Here is a 25,778-nt window from a genome sequence, read left to right as displayed (position 1 = left end):
GGCTCAGGAGGAGGTACCATCTGAGCTTCCCATCAACAAATCTTTTGTACCGCTTCATCTCCGCTTAAAGGTTTTGGCGGAGCATCATGATGCGGTCCTGGCTGGCCACCCAGGGGTTAGAGGTACCTTGGAGTTGGTGTCACGTCGGTTTTGGTGGCCCAAGATCCGACAGGACGTGGTCTCATACGTGTCAGCTTGTACCACGTGCGCTAGGGCTAAGACGCCCTGCTCCCGTCCTGTTGGCACACTACTTCCTCTTGAAGTACCTAGTAAGCCATGGACGGAAATCTCCATGGATTTCATCACTGATTTGCCCTCATCAGCTGGGAACACAGTCATCTTGGTGATTGTTGATCGGTTTTCTAAAATGTCGCACTTTGTGTCTTTGCCTTCGTTGCCTAACGCTAAGACTCTGTCTCAGGTGTTTGTGCAGGAGGTGGTCAGACTTCATGGGGTTCCGTCTGACATCGTGTCTGATAGGGGGTCTCAGTTTGTGGCAAAATTTTGGAAAGCATTTTGCTCACGGCTGGGGATCAAGTTGTCTCATTCTTCGGCGTTCCATCCTCAGTCAAATGGTCAGACTGAGCGTATGAACCAAAATTTGGAACAGTACCTATGCTGCTTTGTCTCTGATAACCAGGAGGAGTGGTCTACCTTTCATCCTTTGGCTGAGTTTGCCATCAATAATCACCGCCAGGAGTCGTCTGGGGAGTTTCCGTTTTTTTGTGTTTACGGGCTACATCCTCAATTTTGTACCTTGAGTCAGAGGGGCTCTTCCGGCGTTCCGGAGGAGGATCAGTTAGGAGCACAATTGTCATCAGTCTGGAGGAGAGTTAAACAGCGCCTGTTGAGTGTGGGTGCTAGGTACAAAAGTGTGGCTGACAGTAGGCGTGTGCCAGGTCCGGACCTGAGTGTGGATGACTGGGTGTGGTTAACCACAAAAAACATAAGACTCAAAATACCGTCCCTTAAATTGGGTCCACGGTTTATTGGTCCATTTAGGGTCACCGCCGTCATTAACCCAGTAGCGTACCGATTGGAGCTCCCTACGGTGTATAAGATACACAACGTGTTCCACAGGTCTCTTCTAAAGAAGGTGGTGGGTTCTCTGGACGCGGCGCCTATGCCACCTCCAGTCTTGGTGGATGGTAATTTGGAGTTTGAAGTCTCCAAGGTGGTTGACTCTCGTGTAGTGCGTCGCACTTTACAGTACTTGGTACACTGGCGTGGTTATGGGCCTGAGGAGAGGTCCTGGGTACCAGCCTCGGATATTCATGCGGATCGGCTGGTCAGGTTTTTTCATCGTCGCCATCCAGACAAGCCGGGTCCTTTAAGCCGTGAGGGCCCTGGGGTCCCTCGTAGAAGGCGGGGTACTGTCATGTCGGACGCTGTTCAGACCAGGTCGTTCGACAGACAGCGGTAATTCCGCTTTTGACCACTATTTGCTCATTGGCGTCAGCTAGATTTTATCTAGCTGTTCCGGGGTTAATTTACCTGATCCTCGGATTGGAAGCTGGGCCATGCCCATTGCCTTTAAATAGTTCTCCTGATCATTGGGCGTCGCCGATTATAGCTTCTGTCTTGTGTGTTGTTATCTCGGTCTGGAGTGGAGAGCTGGTTGTTGGAGATTCGTTGCTGGTGGTGTATTTTCCTTAGTCTTATTTACTCCTTCCTATATTTGTATTTATTTTGCCCTGCACATTTATAGTGTATTCCTGAGTGACTGCGGCGTGGTGTATATTTTCCTTTCTCCTTGTCTGTGCTAACTGTGGGTATTGGTGTATTACCTATTCACTGGGTGGTGGGCGGAGGTTTCAGCCTAGGGTTGAAACAGGAGACAGGGTGAGGTTCGAGGCCTGGACATGCACACCATCAGTGTAAACTCCAGGTAGAGGGTCAGTCAGGATTTCCCTAGTCTGAGGGAAATTGCAGGGGCCCGGGTTATTAGCTCACGCTCACCTGTCTCCCCGTGACATCCTTAGAAGTTTCAGAAGACTCCCATTCATATATAACCAAAAAAAATCAGAGGTTACATTATTGCTTAAGTAATATGGATATTCAGGGTTTTTCTTTTTTTTTTTTATCAACCCCATAGGTTACAGTGGCTATACCCAGGGGTTGTAAATGGATATACCCAGAGGTTGCATGGGCAATACCCAGGGGTTGCATGGGCAATACCCAGAGGTTGAAAAGGCCATACCCAGGGCGATCGGTTGATCATTGAGGCAGCTAATGTTAGATAGGGACCTCTGATGCACAAACTCTGAATTAAAAAAAATCATATAAAATCATATGAAGGATGCTTGAGTCATTTTTGTTTATTTTTTTCTGGAAAAGGTTTGAGGCCATCTCGAAAAAAATTAATTCAGCTGCCAATTAATTCGTATTCCCAGTTTGTTCTGGTTAGTACCTACCAAAGCTGGTTCAAGGAAAGACCACCAGTGAACCAGCAACAAGGTCATTGATACATGTGGGAAGGCCAGACCTGAAAGATCCTGTTGAAGGGCCCCTGAAGCCCAATTTGGTGCTGGTTATGATAAGAAGGTGCTAGACCACACTGTGCTTTGTAAATTGCTGCTGATTGGTCAGAGTGCCCATGCAACCCCTGTCCAACACCATTTATAATGGAGCATCGGAACTGGACCCTGGAGCAATAGAAGGTCTGTTGCATCACTTTTTCTTTTACAACATGTGGATGGCTAGGAAAGATGGCACCAGGATATACTACAGGAAAATGAGAAGCCAGTTGAGGTGGTGTGATGGTCTGGGCAATGTTCAGCAGGGAAATCTTGGGTCCTGCTATTCTTGTGATAGCGACAGGTACTATTTATCTACACATACTACAGATTATGTACACCCCTCTATGGCACAGTATTACCTTATGACAGTGGCCGCTTTTGGAAGGATAATGCTCCTGCAATACTGCAAACATTGCTGAGGAATAGTTCAGAAAGTTCAAAGAGTTGACTTGGCCTCTAAATTTCCCTGATTTAATCCCATCAAGCATCTTTGGGACGTCCAACACATGGTGGCCGCACCTTGCGGCTTACAGGACTTAAAGGGAATCTGTCATGTTGAAAGTGGCATCTGATCTGCAGGAATGATGATATATAGAACAGGAGGAGCCGATCAGATTGATATACATTTTTCTGGGAAAAGTTTCAACAAAACTTCCATTGTATTCATTGCAATTCTGGTGTTCTTATTCATATGAGTCCAGTGGGCAGTCCCTCTAGGACTGTGCATGCAGAGATAGCTGTCAGTCACAAGTAGGACCATCCACTGGACTCCTGTACATACAAACCTGTTGTGAATTCGGTTTGTGGGCTCCCCCGGTGGTCTGTTATGGTAGTGTCTCTTATGTGCCTTCCTCCATCTCTGATTACCTGTCGCCACCCTCTTGGGGAGTTTCCTATTTAAGGCTGCTTGGCTGTTAGTCACATGCCGGCCAACAATGTGCTAGTAGCATTCTGTTGCATTCTCCTGCCTCAAGTTCCAGTTCAGCTAAGTTGAATTTTGTTTCTTGTTTTGCTATTTTTGTCCAGCTATCTGCAATGTGACTCTTCAGTGCTGGAAGCTCTTGTGGACAGAAAATTACTACTCCAGTGGCATGAGTTGTCACTGGAGTTTAAAGTAATTTCTGGATGGTGTTTTTGAATAGTGATTTTTAGGTCGACCGTGAAGTAACTCTTTCCTGTCCTTCTGCTATCTAGTAAGCGGACCTCACTGTGCTAAATCTGCTGTTCATCCTACGTATGTCATTTCCTCTGAACTCACCGTCAATATCTGTGGGGGCCTACTATCATCTTTTGGGGTTCCTCACTGGAGGTAAGGCAGGCCTGTATATTCCTCTTATAGGGGTAGTTAGATCTCCGGCTGGCGCGTGGTGTCTAGGGCATCGTAGGTACATCCCCCGGCTACTGTAAGTGTTGGGTTAGGTTCAGGTCACGGTCGACCTTAGTTTCCATCACCCGAGAGCTAGTCCGTTTTGCATTTTTTTCCCATGGTCATTGGGGTAACCATAACAGTTTGGCCGGCCTATAAAAAATCTATGTGTTAAAATATGCACTAAAGTAGGAAGGAGAAGAAAAGGTTTTTTTTTTTTCTGTGTTTGAAAGTGCACCTTAGTTTGATCATTTGTATTCCTTGCTTAAACTGCAGTCTTCAGCCTTTTTTTTTCTCCTCTCCTCTTAACCTCTGAATGCTTGGGTTACACCCATTTGAAACATGGATCCACAGAGTTTAGTTGCGGGTTTGAATAACCTTGCGACAAAAGTACAGAACCTACAAGATTTTGTTATACGTGCTCCAATGTCTGAACCTAAGATTCCTCTGCCTGAATACTTTACCGGAGACAGATCCCGGTTTTTGAGTTTCAGAGAAAATTGCAAATTGTTTTTGTCTCTGAGATCTCACTCTGCTGGTGATCAGACTCAACAAGTTAAAATTGTTATCTCTCTACTGCGCGGCGACCCACAAAGTTGGGCATTTGCATTATCGCCAGGGGATCCTGCGTTGTTAAATGTAGATGCGTTTTTTCAGGCTTTGGAGTTGCTTTATGAAGAACCTAATTTAGAGATTTTGGCTGAGAAAGCCTTGATAGCTCTTTCCCAAGGGCAAGATGAAGCTGAGATATACTGCCAGAAATTCCGTAAATGGTCGGTGCTTACTAAATGGAATGAGTGCGCTTTAGCAGCTAATTTCAGAGAAGGTCTCTCTGATGCCGTGAAGGATGTCATGGTGGGGTTCCCTGTGCCTACAGGTCTGAATGATGCCATGAAATTGGCTATCCAGATTGATCGGCGTTTGCGGGAGCGCAAATCTGTGCACCATATGGCGGGGTCTTCTGAGGAAGAATCTGTGCACCATATGGCGGTATCTTCTGAGCAAAAACCTGTGCACCATATGGCGGTGTCTTCTGAGCAAAGACCTGTGCACCATTTGGCGGTGACCTCTGAAAAGGCATTGGAGCATATGCAATGCGATCGTGTTTTGTCTAGAGGCGAACGTCAAAATTACAGGCGCAAAAATGGATTGTGCTTCTACTGTGGAGATCCAGCTCATGTTATATCAGCATGCTCTAAACGTATAAATAAGGTTGATAAAAAGGTTGATAAATCTTTTTCTACAGGTACCTTGCAGTCAAAATTTCTTTTGTCCGTGACATTGATTTGTACCTTATCATCTGTGACTGTGAATGCTTATGTGGATTCTGGCGCCGCTCTGAGTCTCATGGATTGGTCCTTTGCCAAGCGTTGTGGGTTTGATTTGGAGCCGTTGGAAGTTTCTATTCCCCTGAAGGGTATTGATTCTACACCTTTGGCTAGCAATAAACCACAATATTGGACACAAGTGACTATGCGTCTCACCCCAGACCATCAGGAGATTATTCGTTTCCTTGTATTATATAACCTACATGATGTCTTAGTGCTTGGATTACCATGGTTACAGATTCATAATCCCGTCTTGGACTGGAAATCTATGTCTGTGTTGAGCTGGGGATGTCGGGGTATTCATGGGGATGCACCTTTGGTTCCTATTTCTTCATCTACTCCCTCTGAGATCCCAGCATTTCTGTCAGATTTTTATGATGTCTTTCAAGAGCCTAAAGTTGATTCTCTCCCTCCCCACAGAGAGTGTGACTGCGCTATTGAATTGATCCCCGGTAGTAAGTTTCCTAAGGGTCGCTTGTTTAATTTGTCTGTACCTGAACATACTGCTATGCGGGAGTATATCAGAGAATCCTTGGAAAAGGGTCATATTCGCCCCTCGTTGTCTCCACTAGGGGCAGGATTTTTCTTTGTAGGTAAAAAGGATGGTTCATTGAGACCTTGTATCGACTATCGACTTTTGAATAAGATTACAGTTAAATACCAGTACCCGTTACCTTTACTGACTGATCTGTTTGCTCGTATAAAGGGGGCTAAGTGGTTCACTAAGATCGATCTACGTGGTGCGTATAATTTGGTGCGGATTAAGCAGGGGGATGAGTGGAAGACCGCATTTAATACGCCTGAAGGCCATTTTGAGTATTTGGTAATGCCTTTCGGTCTCGCAAATGCCCCTTCCGTTTTTCAGTCCTTTATGCACGATATTTTCCGTGAATATCTGGATAAGTTTATGATTGTGTATTTGGATGATATTCTTGTTTTTTCGGAGGACTGGGAATCTCACGTTCAACAGGTCAGGAGAGTTTTTCAGGTTTTGCGAGCTAATTCTCTTTTTGTAAAGGGCTCAAAGTGTAGTTTTGGAGTTCAGAGAATTTCCTTTTTGGGATATATTTTTTCCCCTTCATCTATGGAGATGGACCCTGTCAAGGTCCAGGCTATTTGTGATTGGATGCAACCTACTTCTTTGAAGAGTCTGCAAAAGTTCTTGGGTTTTGCTAATTTCTATCGCCGATTTATAGCGGGTTTTTCTGCCATTGCTAAACCTTTGACTGATTTGACCAAAAAGGGTGCTGATGTTGCTAATTGGTCCTCTGCGGCTGTGGAGGCCTTTCAAGAGCTTAAGCGCCGCTTTTCTTCCGCTCCTGTGTTGCGCCAACCTGATGTGTTACTTCCGTTCCAGGTTGAGGTGGATGCTTCGGAGATCGGAGCAGGTGCAGTTTTGTCGCAGAAAGATCCTGACTGCTCAGTAATGAGACCATGTGCGTTTTTCTCCCGAAAGTTTTCGCCCGCTGAGCGAAATTATGATGTGGGAAATCGGGAACTTCTGGCCATGAAGTGGGCGTTTGAGGAGTGGCGTCATTGGCTTGAGGGTGCTAGACACCAGGTGGTGGTCCTCACTGACCACAAGAATCTAATTTATCTTGAGTCGGCCAGGCGTCTGAATCCTAGACAGGCGCGCTGGTCGTTGTTTTTCTCCCGATTTAACTTTGTGGTGTCATATCTGCCTGGGTCCAAGAATGTGAAGGCGGATGCCCTCTCTAGGAGTTTTGAGCCTGACTCGCCTGGTGATTCCGAACCTACCGGCATCCTGAAGGATGGGGTGATATTGTCAGCTGTCTCCCCAGACCTGCGGCGTTCTTTGCAGGAGTTTCAGGTGGATAGGCCTGATCGCTGTCCGCCTGGTAGACTGTTTGTCCCTGATGATTGGACCAGTAGAGTTATCTCGGAGGTTCATTCTTCCGCGTTGACAGGTCATCCTGGAATTTTTGGCACCAGGGATTTGGTGTCTAGGTCCTTCTGGTGGCCTTCTTTGTCTCGAGATGTGCGCATGTTTGTGCAGTCTTGTGATGTTTGTGCTCGGGCCAAGCCCTGCTGTTCTAGGGCCAGTGGGTTGTTGTTGCCCTTGCCTATTCCTAAGAGGCCTTGGACGCACATCTCTATGGACTTTATTTCTGACCTTCCGGTTTCTTGTAGGATGTCTGTCATCTGGGTGATTTGTGACCGTTTTTCCAAGATGGTTCATTTGGTACCTTTACCCAAATTGCCCTCCTCCTCTGAGTTGGTTCCTCTATTTTTTCAGAATGTGGTGCGTTTGCATGGTATTCCTGAGAATATAGTGTCTGACAGGGGTACTCAGTTTGTGTCTAGATTTTGGCGGACGTTCTGTGCCAGGATGGGTATCGATTTGTCTTTTTCGTCTGCATTCCATCCTCAGACTAATGGCCAGACTGAGCGTACTAATCAGACCTTGGAGACTTACTTGAGGTGTTTTGTGTCCGCTGATCAGGATGATTGGCTTGACTTTTTGCCATTGGCAGAGTTTGCCCTTAACAATCGGGCTAGTTCTGCCACTTTGGTTTCTCCATTTTTTTGTAATTCAGGGTTTCACCCTCGGTTTTCGTCCGGTCAATTGGAGTCTTCGGATTGTCCTGGAGTGGATGCTGTGGTTGATAGGATGCATCAGATTTGGGGACAGGTTGTGGACAATCTGAAGTTGTCCCAGGAGAAGACTCAACAGTTCACTAATCGTCATCGGCGTATTGGTCCTCGTCTTTGTGTTGGGGACCTGGTGTGGCTGTCTTCTCGATTTGTTCCTATGAAGGTCTCGTCTCCTAAGTTTAAGCCTCGGTTTATCGGCCCTTATAGGATTCTGGAGGTTCTTAATCCTGTGTCCTTTCGTTTGGACCTCCCAGCATCTTTTAATATCCATAATGTTTTCCATCGGTCATTATTGCGGAGGTATGAGGTACCGGTTGTTCCTTCTGCTGATCCACCTGCTCCTGTGTTGGTTGAGGGTGAATTGGAGTATGTGGTGGAAAAGATCTTGGACTCCCGTGTTTCCAGACGGAAACTTCAGTATCTGGTTAAGTGGAAAGGTTATGGCCAGGAGGATAATTCTTGGGTGACAGCATCCGATGTTCATGCTCCCGATTTGGTTCGTGCATTTCATAGTGCTCATCCAGGTCGCCCTGGTGGTTCTGGTGAGGGTTCGGTGCCCCCTCCTTAAGGGGGGGGTACTGTTGTGAATTCGGTTTGTGGGCTCCCCCGGTGGTCTGTTATGGTAGTGTCTCTTATGTGCCTTCCTCCATCTCTGATTACCTGTCGCCACCCTCTTGGGGAGTTTCCTATTTAAGGCTGCTTGGCTGTTAGTCACATGCCGGCCAACAATGTGCTAGTAGCATTCTGTTGCATTCTCCTGCCTCAAGTTCCAGTTCAGCTAAGTTGAATTTTGTTTCTTGTTTTGCTATTTTTGTCCAGCTATCTGCAATGTGACTCTTCAGTGCTGGAAGCTCTTGTGGACAGAAAATTACTACTCCAGTGGCATGAGTTGTCACTGGAGTTTAAAGTAATTTCTGGATGGTGTTTTTGAATAGTGATTTTTAGGTCGACCGTGAAGTAACTCTTTCCTGTCCTTCTGCTATCTAGTAAGCGGACCTCACTGTGCTAAATCTGCTGTTCATCCTACGTATGTCATTTCCTCTGAACTCACCGTCAATATCTGTGGGGGCCTACTATCATCTTTTGGGGTTCCTCACTGGAGGTAAGGCAGGCCTGTATATTCCTCTTATAGGGGTAGTTAGATCTCCGGCTGGCGCGTGGTGTCTAGGGCATCGTAGGTACATCCCCCGGCTACTGTAAGTGTTGGGTTAGGTTCAGGTCACGGTCGACCTTAGTTTCCATCACCCGAGAGCTAGTCCGTTTTGCATTTTTTTCCCATGGTCATTGGGGTAACCATAACACAAACCATCACCAGGGATTTAGAGAAATAAAATACAAGTTTTACTGAATCTTTTTGAACAAACCTACTATATATATATATCATTCTGCTCAGCTTCTCTATTCCATGGTGTCCACAGATCGGACTGCATGTACAACGTAACAGGTTCCCTTTCAAGGAACTGGCGCTATTGTCTTTGTGCCAGATACCACAGGATTTAGTGGGCGTCACGCTTAGATATGGACCTACAAAATATGTAGACGGTTTCTTGTAGGAGTCTAGGACAGTCAGAGTTGACATGGAGAGAACATAGTGACCATTTTGGTTACGAAGAATTTGCTGACTATGTAGGCAGAGTAATATAATAAAATTGTATTTTAGCCTATTGACAATCATTTAACTTTACAACTGCATTAATTACCAATACCTATCATTATCCAAACGTCATAGCTCTTACCGTCTTGTCATGTCCTGTAGAAGCCAGAAGTATACCGTCACGGGAGAAAGACAAGGTTCTTAACCAGTCCACGTGACCTTTCAGGAGAAAGATCAAGGCTCCTCTATTTGGGTTCCAAACTCTTATTGTTTTGTCCCATGATCCAGAAGCCTGAATGAAAAATTAAATACCTAAGTAATAATGTGAACCAAGGCTTAGCGTTGGGTCTGCTGCCTTTAACTTACAGTATTTATTGATTATATAAAAGACGGCATTAATCATGTTTCTATTTTTGCAGATGACTACAAGCTATGAAGTATCGTTCAGTCTATGGAAGATGTTCAGAAGCTAGAGACTGATTTGGATACACTGAGTTTTTTGGCATCCACTTGACACATGAGGTTCAATGTGGAGAAATGTAAAGTTGTGTACATGCTAACTAATAATATGCGGTATCATAAAACTAGGAGAGTCACTTGTAGAGAAGGATCTGGGTGTATGTCTAGATCACAGACTAACATCTAAAAATGTCAATCAGCAGCTTCTAAGGCCAACAGGATATTGTTGTATATTAAAAGAGGCATGGATTCGCGGGACAGACACATTATACTACTACTTTACAAAGCGCTGGTGCAACCTCAACTGGAATAGGCAGTTCATTTATGGACACCAGAAGAGCCATAAAACTGATAAGGGGCATAGAGGATCTTAATTATGAGGAAAGATTAAAAGAATTACATTTATTTAGTCTTGAGAAATGACATCTAATGGAGGACATGATTAACTTGTACAAGTACATAAATGGCCCATAAAAGAAGTATGGTCCAAAGTGGTTTCATGTTAAACACCCTAAAAAGACAAGAGGGTATTCTCTTCGCCTTGAGAAAAAAAGGTTCAATTTCCAGAGGAGACAAATCTTCTTTACCAGGAGAAATATTAATATGTGCAGTAGTCCATTACAGAATGCTGTAGATAAGCCCCTGATGTCGGTGGCCTTAGCTTATAGGCGTATTTTGGGGTGACAGATTCCCTTTAATGGACATGTGTCTTATTGAGCACCTGTTTTTGGGATTGATGGAGATCCCAGCTGGTTGACTTTCAGCAATTAATCACTTATAATAACCTATCCCTTAGATAGGTAATAAATGTTCTAAGTCAGACAATTCATTAAGGCCACCATACACATTCAACTAACATTAGCCGAACCCGCTGATATCGATGTATTCCATCAACAGTCTAACGTGTACGGGGGCTCTGGCCGATTGATGGTCAGGAGAGATGTCGATCGTGTATGTCCGATTTCAGACTGCCGATTGTTCTCCCTGAGATAAACCGCCGGCTGCTGTGTCAGGTGGCAAATTTCTCATAGAAAACACAGGAGGCCAAACAAGTCCTCCTGTGTATGGGAGAGTAGGCAGAGAAGGCTGTCAGCTGAACGGTTGGCCAAGCATCCTTCTGCCATCTAATCTGTAAGACTGGCTAGAGAGCTCAAGACTAGCTCACACCAAACATGTGCATAACACTATTTCTTCACTGCCCCATAAATGAGGTCCAGAGTTTAGAAATTCGCAAGCCATATTCTCTTACCAACATCCCCGAAACAGAAAAGCACACGCAGCTGATGTTTCCTGTATGTCCTTTCAGAGTTCTGTCTGATGCATCATTATGGAGACTCCACACTCTGACGGTATAATCCCAGGAGCCTGTGGCCTGCAATTATCATTAAAGAAATGAGGGCATCACATTGTGATATAACATTATTATACATTTTTAGAAAATTAGCCCGGTTTAAAATGTTAATTAAAAGGTAGCTAAAAGTTTAGTGTGAGACTGGAAAAAAACAAACTGTTGTACTCTAGAAATAGCATGGGCTGTATCTACTGTTACATAGGAGACCTGAGCAGAGCATGTATGGGAGAGCCAAACATAGCATGCGTATGGATGGGAGAATAGGGCCGAACATGTATATGGGAGAACCGAGTCGAGGATGTATGTGTAAAGGAGAACCGAGCCAAGCATGTATATGTATGGATCCTCCAAAGAAAAGCAGATAGCACTCACCGGTCTTTTGTAGAAATTCCGCTCTTTATTTGTAGTAAAAAAAACATTTTGGCCGGGGGAGTGAGGACGGGAGTTGGCAGAAGCTTGACAGCCAACATGCTTTTTTACTACAAATAAAGAGTGGAATTTCTACAAAAGACCGGTGAGTGCTATCTGCTTTTCTTTGGAGGATTTATGACACTGTTTTCCTGGACTAGCACCCGGGGTTCTAAGGTTAAGCCTGAAGTATGGTATGACATTGACAGCACAGGAATCAGCAAAACTGTCGGTGCCTTAAAGGGAACCTGTCACCACGTTTTTGGAAGATGGGATAAAAATAGCGTTAAATAGGGGCAGAGGTGGGCGTTACATTAGTGTGTTTGTTATGCGTTTATTACCCACCTAAGTTGCCGAAATACCTTTGCAAAGTCTCCGTTTTCGCCTGTCAATCAGGCTGGTCTGGTCAAAAGGGCGTGTTGTCTTCCCCCAGATTTTGCGTAGTTTTCCGTTGGTGGCGTAGTGGTGTGCGCATGCCCAAGGTCCCGAATCCTCTGCCAGGGGATTTAAAAGAGCGCGCTGTTCGTTATTTCATTGGTGATCGGTGGGCGCGGCCATCTTCCTTTGGCCGCGCGTGCGCAGAAGCGGCGCTCTGCTGGCCGCGGCTTCAGGAAAATGGCCGCCGCGATATCCATCTGCGCACGCGCGGTATCCCGCGGCCATTTTCCTGAAGCCGCGGCCAGCAGAGCGCCGCTTCTGCGCACGCGCGGCCAAAGGAAGATGGCCGCGCCCACCGATCACCAATGAAATAACGAACAGCGCGCTCTTTTAAATCCCCTGGCAGAGGATTCGGGACCTTGGGCATGCGCACACCACTACGCCACCAACGGAAAACTACGCAAAATCTGGGGGAAGACAACACGCCCTTTTGACCAGACCAGCCTGATTGACAGGCGAAAACGGAGACTTTGCAAAGGTATTTCGGCAACTTAGGTGGGTAATAAACGCATAACAAACACACTAATGTAACGCCCACCTCTGCCCCTATTTAACGCTATTTTTATCCCATCTTCCAAAAACGTGGTGACAGGTTCCCTTTAAGGTACCTTCACACGAAGCGACGCTGCAGCGATAGCGACAATGATGCCGATCGCTGCAGCGTCGCTGTTTGGTCGCTGGAGAGCTGTCACACAGACCGCTCTCCAGCGACCAACGATGCCGAGGTCCCCAGGTAACCAGGGTAAACATCGGGTTACTAAGCGCAGGGCCGCGCTTAGTAACCCGATGTTTACCCTGGTTACCAGCGTAAAATGTAAAAAAAACAAACAGTACATACTTACATGCGTCCCCCGGCGTCCGCTTCCTGCACTGTGTGAGCGCCGGCAGTAGCAGGGCACAGCGGTGACGTCACCGCTGTGCTGTGCTTTCACTTTCACTTTGCGGCGCTCAGTCAGTGTGGGAAGCAGACGGCGGGGGATGCATGTAAGTATGTACTGTTTGTTTTTTTTACATTTTACGCTGGTAACCAGGGTAAACATCGGGTTACTAAGCGCGGCCCTGCGCTTAGTAACCCGATATTTACCCTGGTTACCAGTGTAAAATATCGCTGGTATCGTTGCTTTTGCTGTCAAACACAACGATACACGGCGATCGGACGACCAAATAAAGTTCTGAACTTTATTCAGCGACCAGCGACATCACAGCAGGATCCTGATCGCTGCTGCGTGTCAAACTAAACGATATCGCTAGCCAGGACGCTGCAACGTCACGGATCGCTAGCGATATCGTTACAAAGTCGTTTCGTGTGAAGGTACCTTTAGGCTGGGATCACACACAGATATGGCCGAGTCTCACAAGATAAAACCAAGCTCTGGCGCCGGCACTCCAGAGCGGAGCGTGCGGCCGCATAGCAATACATGGAGCCGCACGCTCTGCTCCAGAGTGCCGGTGCCAGAGCTTGGTTTTAACCTGTGAGACTCGGCCGTATCTCGCTGTAGTGTGACTCCGGCCTTATAGCTCTATGTATATGTATGGGAGAACAGAGCTGAGCATGTATGTGTATGGGAGAACCGAGCATGTATATGTATGATAGAACAAAGCCGAGCATATATTTGTGCAGCGCCCCAGAGTCCTGGTCGTTGCAGTACTGTGGCTCCGCCGCTAAGGGGGGCTATGGTACGTCTGATGGCACTGAAGGAGTTCATCTGACCAGGTATCACAGACACCAATACATTTCACAGTCTGGCCTCCAGGGGGAGCTAAGGGTTCTATTTATTAGGCCACTCCTCACAATCTGGTAAAACTGGGGGTTAGGCAGGAAGTTAGAACAGAAAGCTGACTGGGTTGGAACCAGGCAACACCTTGTGGCAGAGGGTGTTGTAGGGGAAGATTCGGAGGGGTCCCTGTCAGGGGTGGGATCCTGACAGAGGCCTAGCAACCAGAGAGAACGTTACGGGACCGCGCCTGCACGATATAGCGGCGGTACCCCAAGAAAGGACAAGAAGCGAGATTTATTGTGCTGAGTGAGAAACGAGATCAACGCAACTAGGAGAATACCAGTAGGAGTCGTGCTGTAAGATCGAGGCAACATCCTATTGAGGCGCATAACCGGTGGCCGGAACGCCGAGGAAGTATAGAGCTCCAAGCCAAACTTCAAACCTAGAGCAGAGACTCAGAGGCCCGGTACCGGGTACCCCTCGGCCCTGCGGCAGTGGGGGTGCTACAACTTGGCGTCACGAACAGGATCTATTTAAGCCTGAAGAATCAGGTCATGTGTGCCTTGGGACTGTGATTTATTATACTTGGACTGTGACTTATTGCAAAGACTGTGTGTTGCCATTTGTCGCCAAAATCCGCCGCCATTACAGCGCTGAGGAGAGCGCAGGAGAAGAAGAGGGGCGTGGAGTGGGCGTAGACAAGCTGGAGAGCGCGAACGACAATGGCCGCCCAGTCTAAATATTTCTGCACCGTGAGGACGTGTCCGTCAGCAGCCGAGATCCGCCTCCTAATCCTCAATGGAGGGCGGAGACAACGAAAACGAAACCGCACACGAAGGAGAGAGCGGGAAAAGGATCAGGAAGTGACCCACGTGGAGGACGCCATGGCCAGCAGCTCGGAACCCGAACGAGGGGTGGAAGCAGAAGACTCCCCCAACTACCCGGACGAGCACCGCAGCCAATTCTCCACGGACAGCGCTGATTTCTTGCAGGCTGAGATGGGAGACTTGATCCACCAGCTCCTTCAGCTGAATGTGAAGGCCCAGGCTCCACACCAGGTAGCGCCGGAAGTAAGCTCTCTGGCATCGGATCTTGTACCACTAACGGAGTTGCTGCTGAGGCCCTCGCCGACACCGCCAGCGGAACCCGTCGCAGAGGAAGAGCCTGCATTGATCGGTGAGTCCGCCGACCCCATCCCGCTGGCAGAGGGCTTGTTAGTAGGCCCCGTTGCGGCACCCCCTCTCCCTGGGACCCATAGACACCAGCGCCTGTTACCATGGGAGGAGACAACGGGAATGGAGCACCTCCTGAAGGCCCCGATTCTGCCAACTACCCTGCTGTGTGAAGCCCATGCAGAGCGCACAGTATGCCGCTGGGTGAACCCAGGATCCAACCTTATGGGGTTCCCCGGGGTGAAGACACAGGAAGGGGAGATGGTGCAGGCCCTGAGCTGGGAGGAATACCAGGCCCAGCTGGAACAGCAGTGGGAGGAGAAGGAAGAGGCGTACCAGGCCGGGCTGGAGGCCCACCATCAAAAAGACTTGGCGGTCAAGGACCGGGCCCGCAAGGACCCCGCCACTCACCAGGCCCCGCACAGGCAGGGCACCATCACCACCTTCAAGCTCCGCGGAGGCTGGGGCTTCATTAAAGAGCCGGGCCTGTATGCGGAGGTGTTTGTCAACCGAAGGGACGTGGAGTCGCATCTCAGAGAGGGCCACCCAGACCGGGATCTCTACCCGGGGGATGAAGTCTGGTACACCAGGCACTTTGGGGAAAAAGGGTGGTTTGCCCTGAATGTCCGCAAGAGGCAGAACCCTGTGATACCCCCGATTAAGGTGCCAGTGAAGCTGACCCCTGTAGCAAAGGTGCCCCCTTGTGGTCAGCCCATGGTCATTGCCAGGACCACCGAGGCCACCCCCACGTGCACTATGGTCAAGACCACGACATGCAGCATTGTCACCTCCACCACCCTCGTGGCCAAGGAGGCACCTCTTCAGGTGGGTGGTGCCCGTGCTGCTCCAGAACTGAAGACAGTGGGTACGCAGACCCCCAGATGGGACAACACGTCCCCTTATGCAGTACCAGGCGGTGCGCAATACCCTAGGGGGTTGCCTCCGCCGGTGCTGCCTCCTGAGTGGTTCAAGTAAATGTCCTGATTTTCTGAATATGTATATAGTTAACTGTTTGTCCTTCTGATGTTTTGCTGCTACAACCCGACTAGGGTTAACTCTTAAAGGGATCCCTTTGTTTACCCGGGATCCCTTCTTCTGCTTTTTGTTTTTGTTTCCTGTTTGTTCATCATTGAAAGAACTGTTGAATCATGAACAATGCATGATTACAAACTTTTTGTACATAGTTTGCACCTTCTTAAAGGTGCTCTCTACTGGTTTTACACAAAGAAAGGACTCTTTGCGAAGACACTGGTCTTGGAACCAGCACTGCAAACAGACTTGCAGCTTGAGAAGTTGCACTACCTCATAGAGACTTGGTCCCCTCTTAAAGGGGATGTTCACATATTGCACTTATGAACAGTGTTGCCTTAAGATGGTTAAATGGCAATAATGTCTTGAAAGAAGAAGTTAAATGTAGCTAATTAGTTGATTGTGAGAAATGTTTAATGATGTTGATAGAAGAATGAGGACAGAAAGTGAGCCCGTATGGGGTTAGTTAGTGAGTCCTCCTAGGAGCCGCACAGAGATGGCTCAGTGATCTTGAACTGAAAGAAAAATGATATGTTCTATACCGTGTATAGTAGTGGAAAGACAGTAGGCCCGGGCAGAAAGGGGCGGTCCTGTAACAGAAAGGAGAGGCAGTAGGTCTGGAGCAGTTAGGACAGGCGGTCCTGCCGATGTAAAGAAGGAGAATGTATAAGAGTTGATTAGCCTTATAATGTGATTATAAAAAGGTCTTTAGTGGATTTAGCGAGTACGTCCTTAAAGGCAAAGTTAAATTATTGTTCACAAATTTTGCACTTAGTAGAATACCCGGTTGGGTAAGAGAAGTTATTTATAGTCTGTTATTGAAAGTATTTAACCATGTTTGTAACGTTCAAGAGTCCTCACCTCCCATAAAGGGAAGCTCTGTTAAAAAGTTTACTTGTACTTGCATTTCCAAAATTGTATGTCTTTTTGCTGACATGTATTGTTGTTTTCTTCCCAGTCCAGGAGTACTGGATTTAACCGGGGGGGAGTGCAGCGCCCCAGAGTCCTGGTCGTTGCAGTACTGTGGCTCCGCCGCTAAGGGGGGCTATGGTACGTCTGATGGCACTGAAGGAGTTCATCTGACCAGGTATCACAGACACCAATACATTTCACAGTCTGGCCTCCAGGGGGAGCTAAGGGTTCTATTTATTAGGCCACTCCTCACAATCTGGTAAAACTGGGGGTTAGGCAGGAAGTTAGAACAGAAAGCTGACTGGGTTGGAACCAGGCAACACCTTGTGGCAGAGGGTGTTGTAGGGGAAGATTCGGAGGGGTCCCTGTCAGGGGTGGGATCCTGACAGAGGCCTAGCAACCAGAGAGAACGTTACGGGACCGCGCCTGCACGATATAGCGGCGGTACCCCAAGAAAGGACAAGAAGCGAGATTTATTGTGCTGAGTGAGAAACGAGGTCAACGCAACTAGGAGAATACCAGTAGGAGTCGTGCTGTAAGATCGAGGCAACATCCTATTGAGGCGCATAACCGGTGGCCGGAACGCCGAGGAAGTATAGAGCTCCAAGCCAAACTTCAAACCTACGGCAGGACAGTCAGTCACAGGCGGGCTGTCTCACACAGACCCAGGAAGACACAGGGGGGTAACAACAGGAGAGGGGTGACGATAGAGCCCAGGAAGAACCTCCGAGCCTCCCCGTCATACGGGTGCGTCCTAACCGTAAGATCAGGGGGACGTAGAAGAACATCAGAATCGAGTTGTGAAGGAACACGAGAAACAAACACAACAGTTGTGGGGTACTATCCCGTAAGCACAGCAGGGAAGGACCACAACACACAAGCGCTAGCAGGTAGGCACAGATTTCCACCTGCGAAGGGAACTCTGGAGGTGCCATCGGACCGGCCGGACTTGCGCAGCCCTGTTAACCGTATTCCGGACTGAGGACCCAGAAGCCTTCAGTAAAGAGGTAAAGAGACTGCAACCTGGTGTCCTCGTTATTTACTGCGACCGGCACTACACCGCACCATAACGTTATCATCCCATACCACCACCTTTCATTGTGCGCCCCTCAGCAGGGTCACGGACCGGTTCTAGCCACCGTGACAACCCCAGAGCAGAGACTCAGAGGCCCGGTACCGGGTACCCCTCGGCCCTGCGGCAGTGGGGGCGCTACATTTGTAAGGGAGAACCGAGCTTGTATGTGTATGGGAGAACCGAGCAAACAAGATTGTGTATGGGAGAACTGAGCCTAGCATGTATATGTATGGGAGAACCGAGCATATATATGTATGGTGTTGAGTAGCAGTGTCCACACTGTGCAGTGATGAGGCAGGGACTTAGGAAAGTTCAAAGTAAACGTAGGTTTAATGTCCAACTCACAAACAAAAGAAACGGTGTCCTCCGGTTCGCAGCCGGGAAAACAGAAGATAGACCATGATGTGTTGCCGTGGGCGACTGCACTACTGTGTGTAGTGAGGGTGCTAGGTCTTTTGGCTCCGCTTTCCTGTGTTGCCTCACACAGCTGGAGCTCCGCAGAGCCGACTACTCTGTATTCCTCCAGAAACTAAACTGACACACCCAACCCTTCTTGCAGGGTTTTTTGTCATGAATCCCAATGGCTAGGGATAGCACAGGACAAGCAAAGTACAAATATATTACGGACGAGCTCTAGGGTGATTGAACCTGGGCTGACCGCTGCCCTACGCCTGACAAACGCAACTAGAGATAGCCAGGGAGCGTGCCTACGTTGGTTCTAGACGCCACGCACCAGCCTAAGAGCTAACTAGCACTGCAGAGAAAATAAAGACCTCACTTGCCTCCAGCGGAATGAACCCCAAAAGATATAGTTGCCCCCCACATGTATTGACGGTGAAATGAGAGGAAGGCACACACATAGAGATGATATATATAGTTTTAGCAAATTGAGGCCCGCTGTAAACTAGAAAGCAGAACGATACAAAAGGGGACTGAGCGGTCAGCAAAAAACCCTAATCAAAAAAACCATCCTGAGATTACAAGAACCCATGTGCCAACTCATGGCACATGGGGAGAACCTCAGTCCACTAGAGCTACCAGCTAGCATAGAGACATAATAAGCAAGCTGGACAAAAAACCAAACAACTGAAAATCAGCACTTAGCTTATCCTGAAAGATCTGGGAGCAGGTAGGCAGGAACCAAACAGAGCACATCTGAATACATTGATAGCCAGCAAGGGAAATGACAGAAAGGCCAGGTAAAATAGGAAACACCCAGCCACTGATGGACAGGTGGAAACCAAAGGCCGCAACCCACCAAAGTCACCCAGTACCAGCAGTAACCACCAGAGGGAGCCCACAAACAGAATCCACAACAGTACCCCCCCCTTGAGGAGGGGTCACCGAACCCTCACGAGAACCCCCAGGGCGATCAGGGTGAGCTCTATGGAAGGCGCGGACCAAATCAGTCGCATGAACATCGGAGGCGACCACCCAGGAATTATCCTCCTGACCATAACCCTTCCACTTAACCAAATACTGGAGTTTGCGTCTGGAAACACGAGAATCCAAGATCTTCTCAACAACATACTCCAATTCTCCCTCCACCAGCACCGGAGCAGGAGGCTCAACCGAAGGAACAACGGGCACCTCATACCTCCGCAACAACGACCGATGGAACACATTATGAATAGCAAACGATGCTGGGAGATCCAAACGAAAAGATACAGGGTTAAGAATCTCCGAGATCCTATAAGGACCGATGAACCGAGGCTTGAACTTAGGAGAAGAGACCTTCATAGGGACAAAACGAGAAGACAACCACACCAAATCCCCAACCAGAAGTCGGGGACCCACGCGGCGACGGCGATTAGCAAACTGCTGAGTCTTCTCCTGAGATAACTTCAAATTGTCCACCACCTGATTCCAAATCTGATGTAGCCTGTCCACCACCACGTCCACTCCAGGACAATCCGAAGGCTCCACCTGACCAGAGGAAAAACGAGGATGAAACCCCGAATTACAAAAAAAAGGAGAGACCAACGTGGCCGAACTAGCCCGATTATTAAGAGCAAATTCGGCCAGTGGCAAAAAAGCAACCCAGTCATCTTGATCAGCAGAAACAAAACACCTCAAATAAGTTTCCAAGGTCTGATTAGTTCGCTCCGTCTGGCCATTCGTCTGAGGATGGAATGCAGACGAGAAAGACAAATCAATGCCCATCTTGGCACAAAACGTCCGCCAAAATCTAGACACAAACTGGGATCCCCTGTCAGAAACGATATTCTCCGGAATCCCATGCAAACGAACCACGTTCTGAAAAAATAAAGGGACCAACTCAGAGGAGGAAGGCAACTTAGGCAAGGGCACCAAATGAACCATCTTAGAAAAGCGGTCACACACAACCCAGATAACGGACATTTTCTGTGAAACCGGGAGATCAGAAATAAAATCCATGGAAATGTGCGTCCAAGGCCTCTTCGGGATGGGCAAGGATAACAACAACCCACTGGCCCGAGAACAGCAAGGCTTAGCTCGAGCACACACTTCACAAGACTGCACAAAGGTACGCACATCCCTAGACAAGGAAGGCCACCAAAAAGACCTGGCCACCAAGTCTCTAGTACCAAATATTCCAGGATGACCAGCCAACACAGAAGAATGGACCTCGGAGATGACTCTACTGGTCCAATCATCCGGAACAAACAGTCTTTCTGGTGGACAACGATCCGGTTTATCCACCTGAAACTCCTGCAATGCACGTCGCAAGTCTGGGGATACGGCGGACAATATTACCCCATCCCTAAGGATACCAGTAGGCCCAGAGTCTCCAGGAGAGTCAGGCACAAAACTCCTGGAAAGAGCATCTGCCTTCACATTCTTTGAACCTGGCAGGTATGAAACCACGAAATTGAAACGAGAAAAAAACAACGACCAACGAGCCTGTCTAGGATTCAAACGCCTGGCAGACTCAAGGTAAATGAGATTCTTGTGATCAGTCAAGACCAGCACACAATGTTTAGCACCCTCAAGCCAATGACGCCACTCCTCAAATGCCCACTTCATGGCCAAAAGCTCCCGATTACCCACATCATAATTGCGCTCGGCGGGCGAGAATTTTCTAGAGAAGAATGCACATGGCTTCATCACCGAGCCATTAGAACTTCTCTGTGACAAAACCGCCCCCGCTCCAATCTCGGAAGCATCAACCTCAACCTGAAAAGGAAGTGAAACATCTGGTTGACACAACACAGGAGCAGAAGAAAACCGGCGCTTAAGTTCCTGAAAGGCCTCCACGGCCGCAGGAGACCAATCAGCAACATCAGCACCCTTTTTAGTCAAATCAGTCAAAGGTTTAACAATACTGGAAAAATTAGCAATGAACCGACGATAAAAATTAGCAAACCCCAAGAACTTCTGAAGGCTCTTAACAGATGTAGGTTGTGTCCAGTCACAAATCGCCTGAACCTTGACGGGATCCATCTCAATAGTAGAAGGAGAAAAAATGTACCCCAAAAAAGAAATCTTCTGGACTCCGAAGAGACACTTTGAGCCCTTCACAAACAGAGAATTGGCCCGCAGAACCTGAAACACCTTCCTGACCTGTAGAACATGAGACTCCCAGTCATCAGAAAACACCAAAATATCATCCAAATACACAATCATAAACTTATCCAGATATTCACGGAAAATATTGTGCATAAAGGACTGAAAGACTGACGGAGCATTGGAGAGTCCAAAAGGCATTACCAAATACTCAAAATGGCCCTCAGGCGTATTAAATGCGGTTTTCCACTCATCACCCTGTTTTATCCGCACCAGATTATACGCACCGCGAAGATCTATCTTAGTGAACCACCTAGCCCCCTTAATGCGAGCAAACAAATCAGTCAATAATGGCAATGGATACTGATACTTGACTGTAATCTTATTCAGAAGGCGATAATCTATACAAGGCCTCAGGGAACCATCTTTTTTTGCCACAAAAAAAAAACCTGCTCCCAGAGGGGACGAAGATGGACGAATATGTCCCTTTTCCAAGGACTCCTTAATATAATTCCGCATAGCAGTATGCTCTGGCACTGACAGATTACATAAACGACCCTTAGGGAACTTACTGCCAGGAATCAATTCTATAGCACAGTCACAATCTCTATGCGGAGGGAGCGAATTGAGCTTAGGCTCCTCAAAAACATCCCTATAGTCAGACAAAAACGCAGGGATCTCAGAAGGAGTAGATGAAGCGATTGAAATCGGAGGTGCATCATCATGAACCCCCTGACATCCCCAGCTTAACACAGACATTGTTTTCCAGTCCAGGACAGGATTATGAGTTTGTAACCATGGCAGACCAAGCACTAGTACATCATGTAAATTATAAAGTACAAGGAAGCGAATCACCTCCTGATGAACGGGAGTCATGCGCATGGTCACTTGTGTCCAATACTGCGGTTTATTCATAGCCAATGGTGTAGAGTCAATTCCCTTCAGAGGAATAGGAACTTCCAGAGGTTCCAGACTAAAACCGCAGCGTTTAGCAAATGACCAATCCATAAGACTCAGGGCAGCGCCCGAATCCACATAGGCATCGACGGAAATGGAAGACAGTGAAAAAATCAGAGTCACAGACAAAATGAACTTAGGCTGCAGAGTACCAATGGCAAAAGATTTATCAACCCTTTTTGTGCGTTTAGAGCATGCTGATATAACATGAGCTGAATCACCACAATAGAAACACAATCCATTTTTCCGCCTATAATTTTGCCGTTCACTTCTGGACTGAATTCTCATAGTCTCAGGTGCCTGTTCAGAAGACACCGCCAACTGGTGCACGGGTTTGCGCTCCCGTAAACGCCGATCAATCTGAATGGCCATAGCCATAGACTCATTCAGACCTGTAGGCATAGGGAACCCCACCATAATATCCTTAATGGCCTCAGAAAGACCATTTCTGAAGTTTGCAGCCAGGGCGCACTCATTCCACTGAGTAAGCACCGACCATTTCCGAAACTTCTGACAATATATCTCCGCTTCATCATGCCCCTGAGAGAGGGCTAATAAAGCCTTTTCAGCCTGAATCTCCAGGTTAGGTTCTTCATAGAGCAATCCCAATGCCAGAAAAAACACCTCCACACTGAGCAATGCAGGATCCCCTGGTGCCAATGCAAATGCCCAATTCTGAGGGTCGCCCCGCAGGAAAGATATTACAATCTTGACCTGTTGAGCAGGGTCTCCAGAGGAGCGAGATTTTAAAGAAAGAAACAATTTACAATTGTTCCTGAAATTCAGGAAGGTAGATCTATCTCCAGAAAAGAACTCTGGAATAGGAATTCTAGGTTCAGACATGGGAGTGTGAACAACAAAATCCTGTATGTTTTGAACTTTTGCCGCGAGATTACTCAGGCTGGAAGCCAAACTCTGGACATCCATGTTAAACAGCTAAGATCAGAGCCATTCAAGGGTTAAGAGGAGGTAAGAAGCAGCTAGACAGCAATTAAGGGATAGGCAGCAAAACTCTGAAGGGAAAAAAAAAAAAAAAAAAAAATTTCCCTTAAACACTTCTCTATCTCCTGCTTCAGCCCAAACAATTAACACTTTGTGGGCCGGCTATACTGTCATGAATCCCAATGGCTAGGGATAGCACAGGACAAGCAAAGTACAAATATATTACGGACGAGCTCTAGGGTGATGGAACCTGGACTGACCGCTGCCCTACGCCTGACAAACGCAACTAGAGATAGCCAGGGAGCGTGCCTACGTTGGTTCTAGACGCCACGCACCAGCCTAAGAGCTAACTAGCACTGCAGAGAAAATAAAGACCTCACTTGCCTCCAGCGGAATGAACCCCAAAAGATATAGTTGCCCCCCACATGTATTGACGGTGAAATAAGAGGAAGGCACACACATAGAGATGATATATATAGTTTTAGCAAATTGAGGCCCGCTGTAAACTAGAAAGCAGAACGATACAAAAGGGGACTGAGCGGTCAGCAAAAAACCCTAATCAAAAAAACCATCCTGAGATTACAAGAACCCATGTGCCAACTCATGGCACATGGGGAGAACCTCAGTCCACTAGAGCTACCAGCTAGCATAGAGACATAATAAGCAAGCTGGACAAAAAAACAAACAACTGAAAATCAGCACTTAGCTTATCCTGAAAGATCTGGGAGCAGGTAGGCAGGAACCAAACAGAGCACATCTGAATACATTGATAGCCAGCAAGGGAAATGACAGAAAGGCCAGGTAAAATAGGAAACACCCAGCCACTGATGGACAGGTGGAAACCAAAGGCCGCAACCCACCAAAGTCACCCAGTACCAGCAGTAACCACCAGAGGGAGCCCACAAACAGAATCCACAACAGTTTTTTTTTCCTCTCAACTGGAATGTGTGCCATGGGCCACTTGCAAGATCTGGCCCAGAGGAAATGGACCGGCCCCACTACCTTCCTGCAGTCCGTTTAAAAAATAAAAGCCCATACTGGGTTTTCCTGAACAATTCCTTGGCCACATAACCTGACCAGGATCATGCTTACTTTTATTCTGCCTTGTGACCCACAGACATCCTGCTGTGACCACAAGGCACTCCAGCGGATCTAATACGCTTCAGAGTGCCTCCTGGGGGACACATAGCGACCCTCGCAAATAACACCAGTCACTGCCTCACGATGGGAGAGCCGAGCATGTATGTGTATGAGAGAGCCGAGCCAAACATGCATGTGTAAGAGAGAACCAAGCCGAGCATGTATATGTTTGGGAGAACAGAGACGAGCATGTATGTGTATGGGAGAACCAAGCTGAACATGCATTATGCTTTGCATTTATTTTATTATGCTTTGCATTTATTTTATTATGCTTTGCGTATATAGCACTATTAATTCCACAGCGCTTTACAGACATAATCATCAATGTCCTCACAATCTACATTCCCTATCAGTATGTCTTTGACATGTGGCAGGAAACTGGAGGAAACCCTTGGTGGGATTTGAACCCAGGACCCCAGCACTGTAAATCAACAGTGATAACCACTTAGCCACCGTGCTGCCCTGTGTATGAATGCATATGTGGGAGCCAAGATGAGTCTGCATATGAATGGAAGAGTTGAAACGAATTGCATGCACACTGGGGAGCCCAGCCAAGCATGTATTGAAAAGCCGATCTGACTATCTACAGTACAGACCAAAAGTTTGGACACACCTTCTTATTTAAAGATTTTTCTGTATTTTCATGACTATGAAAATAGTACATTCACACAGAAGGCATCAAAACTATGAATTAACACACGTGGAATTATATACTTAACAAAAAAGTGTGAAACAACTGAAATTATGTCTTATATTCTAGGTTCTTCAAAGTAGCCACCTTTTGCTTTGATGACTGATTTGCACACTCTTGGCATTCTCTTGATGAGCTTCAAGAGGTAGTCACCGGGAATGGTTTTCCAACTTTCTTAAAGGAGTTCCCAGAGATGCTTAGCACTTGTTGGCCCTTTTGCCTTCACTCTGCGGTCCAGCTCACCCCAAACTGTTATGGTTCTCAATGGCAAGAGAACATAGCCCAGCATACATAGGAACTAGCTCTTGGAAGGATGGAAACTTAAACTGACCATGAACTAAACCTGCCGCACAACTAACAGTAGCCGGGTAGCGTAGCCTGCGTTTTATCCCTAGACGCCCAGCGCCGGCCGGAGGACTAACTAATCCTGGCAGAGGAAAATATAGTCCTGGCTCACCTCTAGAGAAATTTCCCCGAAAGGCAGACAGAGGCCCCCACATATATTGGCGGTGATTTAAGATGAAAATGACAAACGTAGTATGAAAATAGGTTTAGCAAAATCGAGGTCCGCTTACTA

General features: G+C 47.4%; 1 protein-coding gene across 2 annotated transcripts in view; it reads right to left on the bottom strand.

Moving 5' to 3' along the window:
• WDR38 (WD repeat domain 38) overlaps positions 1–25,778 on the bottom strand; it is a 104,008-nt gene that overhangs the window by 4,330 nt on the left and 73,900 nt on the right. For both annotated transcript variants that reach the window (XM_077283583.1, XM_077283581.1), the window contains 2 exons: positions 11,132–11,254; positions 9,566–9,715 (listed from right to left, as the gene is read on the bottom strand). In XM_077283583.1, coding sequence (XP_077139698.1) covers positions 9,566–9,715; positions 11,132–11,254 — 273 coding nt within the window. The remainder of the gene's footprint in view (positions 1–9,565; positions 9,716–11,131; positions 11,255–25,778) is intronic.

The sequence above is a fragment of the Ranitomeya variabilis genome, chromosome 2 (genome assembly GCF_051348905.1).
Source record: "Ranitomeya variabilis isolate aRanVar5 chromosome 2, aRanVar5.hap1, whole genome shotgun sequence".
NCBI lineage: Eukaryota > Metazoa > Chordata > Amphibia > Anura > Dendrobatidae > Ranitomeya > Ranitomeya variabilis.
The sequence above is the reverse complement of the archived record's forward strand: the minus strand, read 5'-3'. Positions and strand labels throughout refer to the sequence as shown.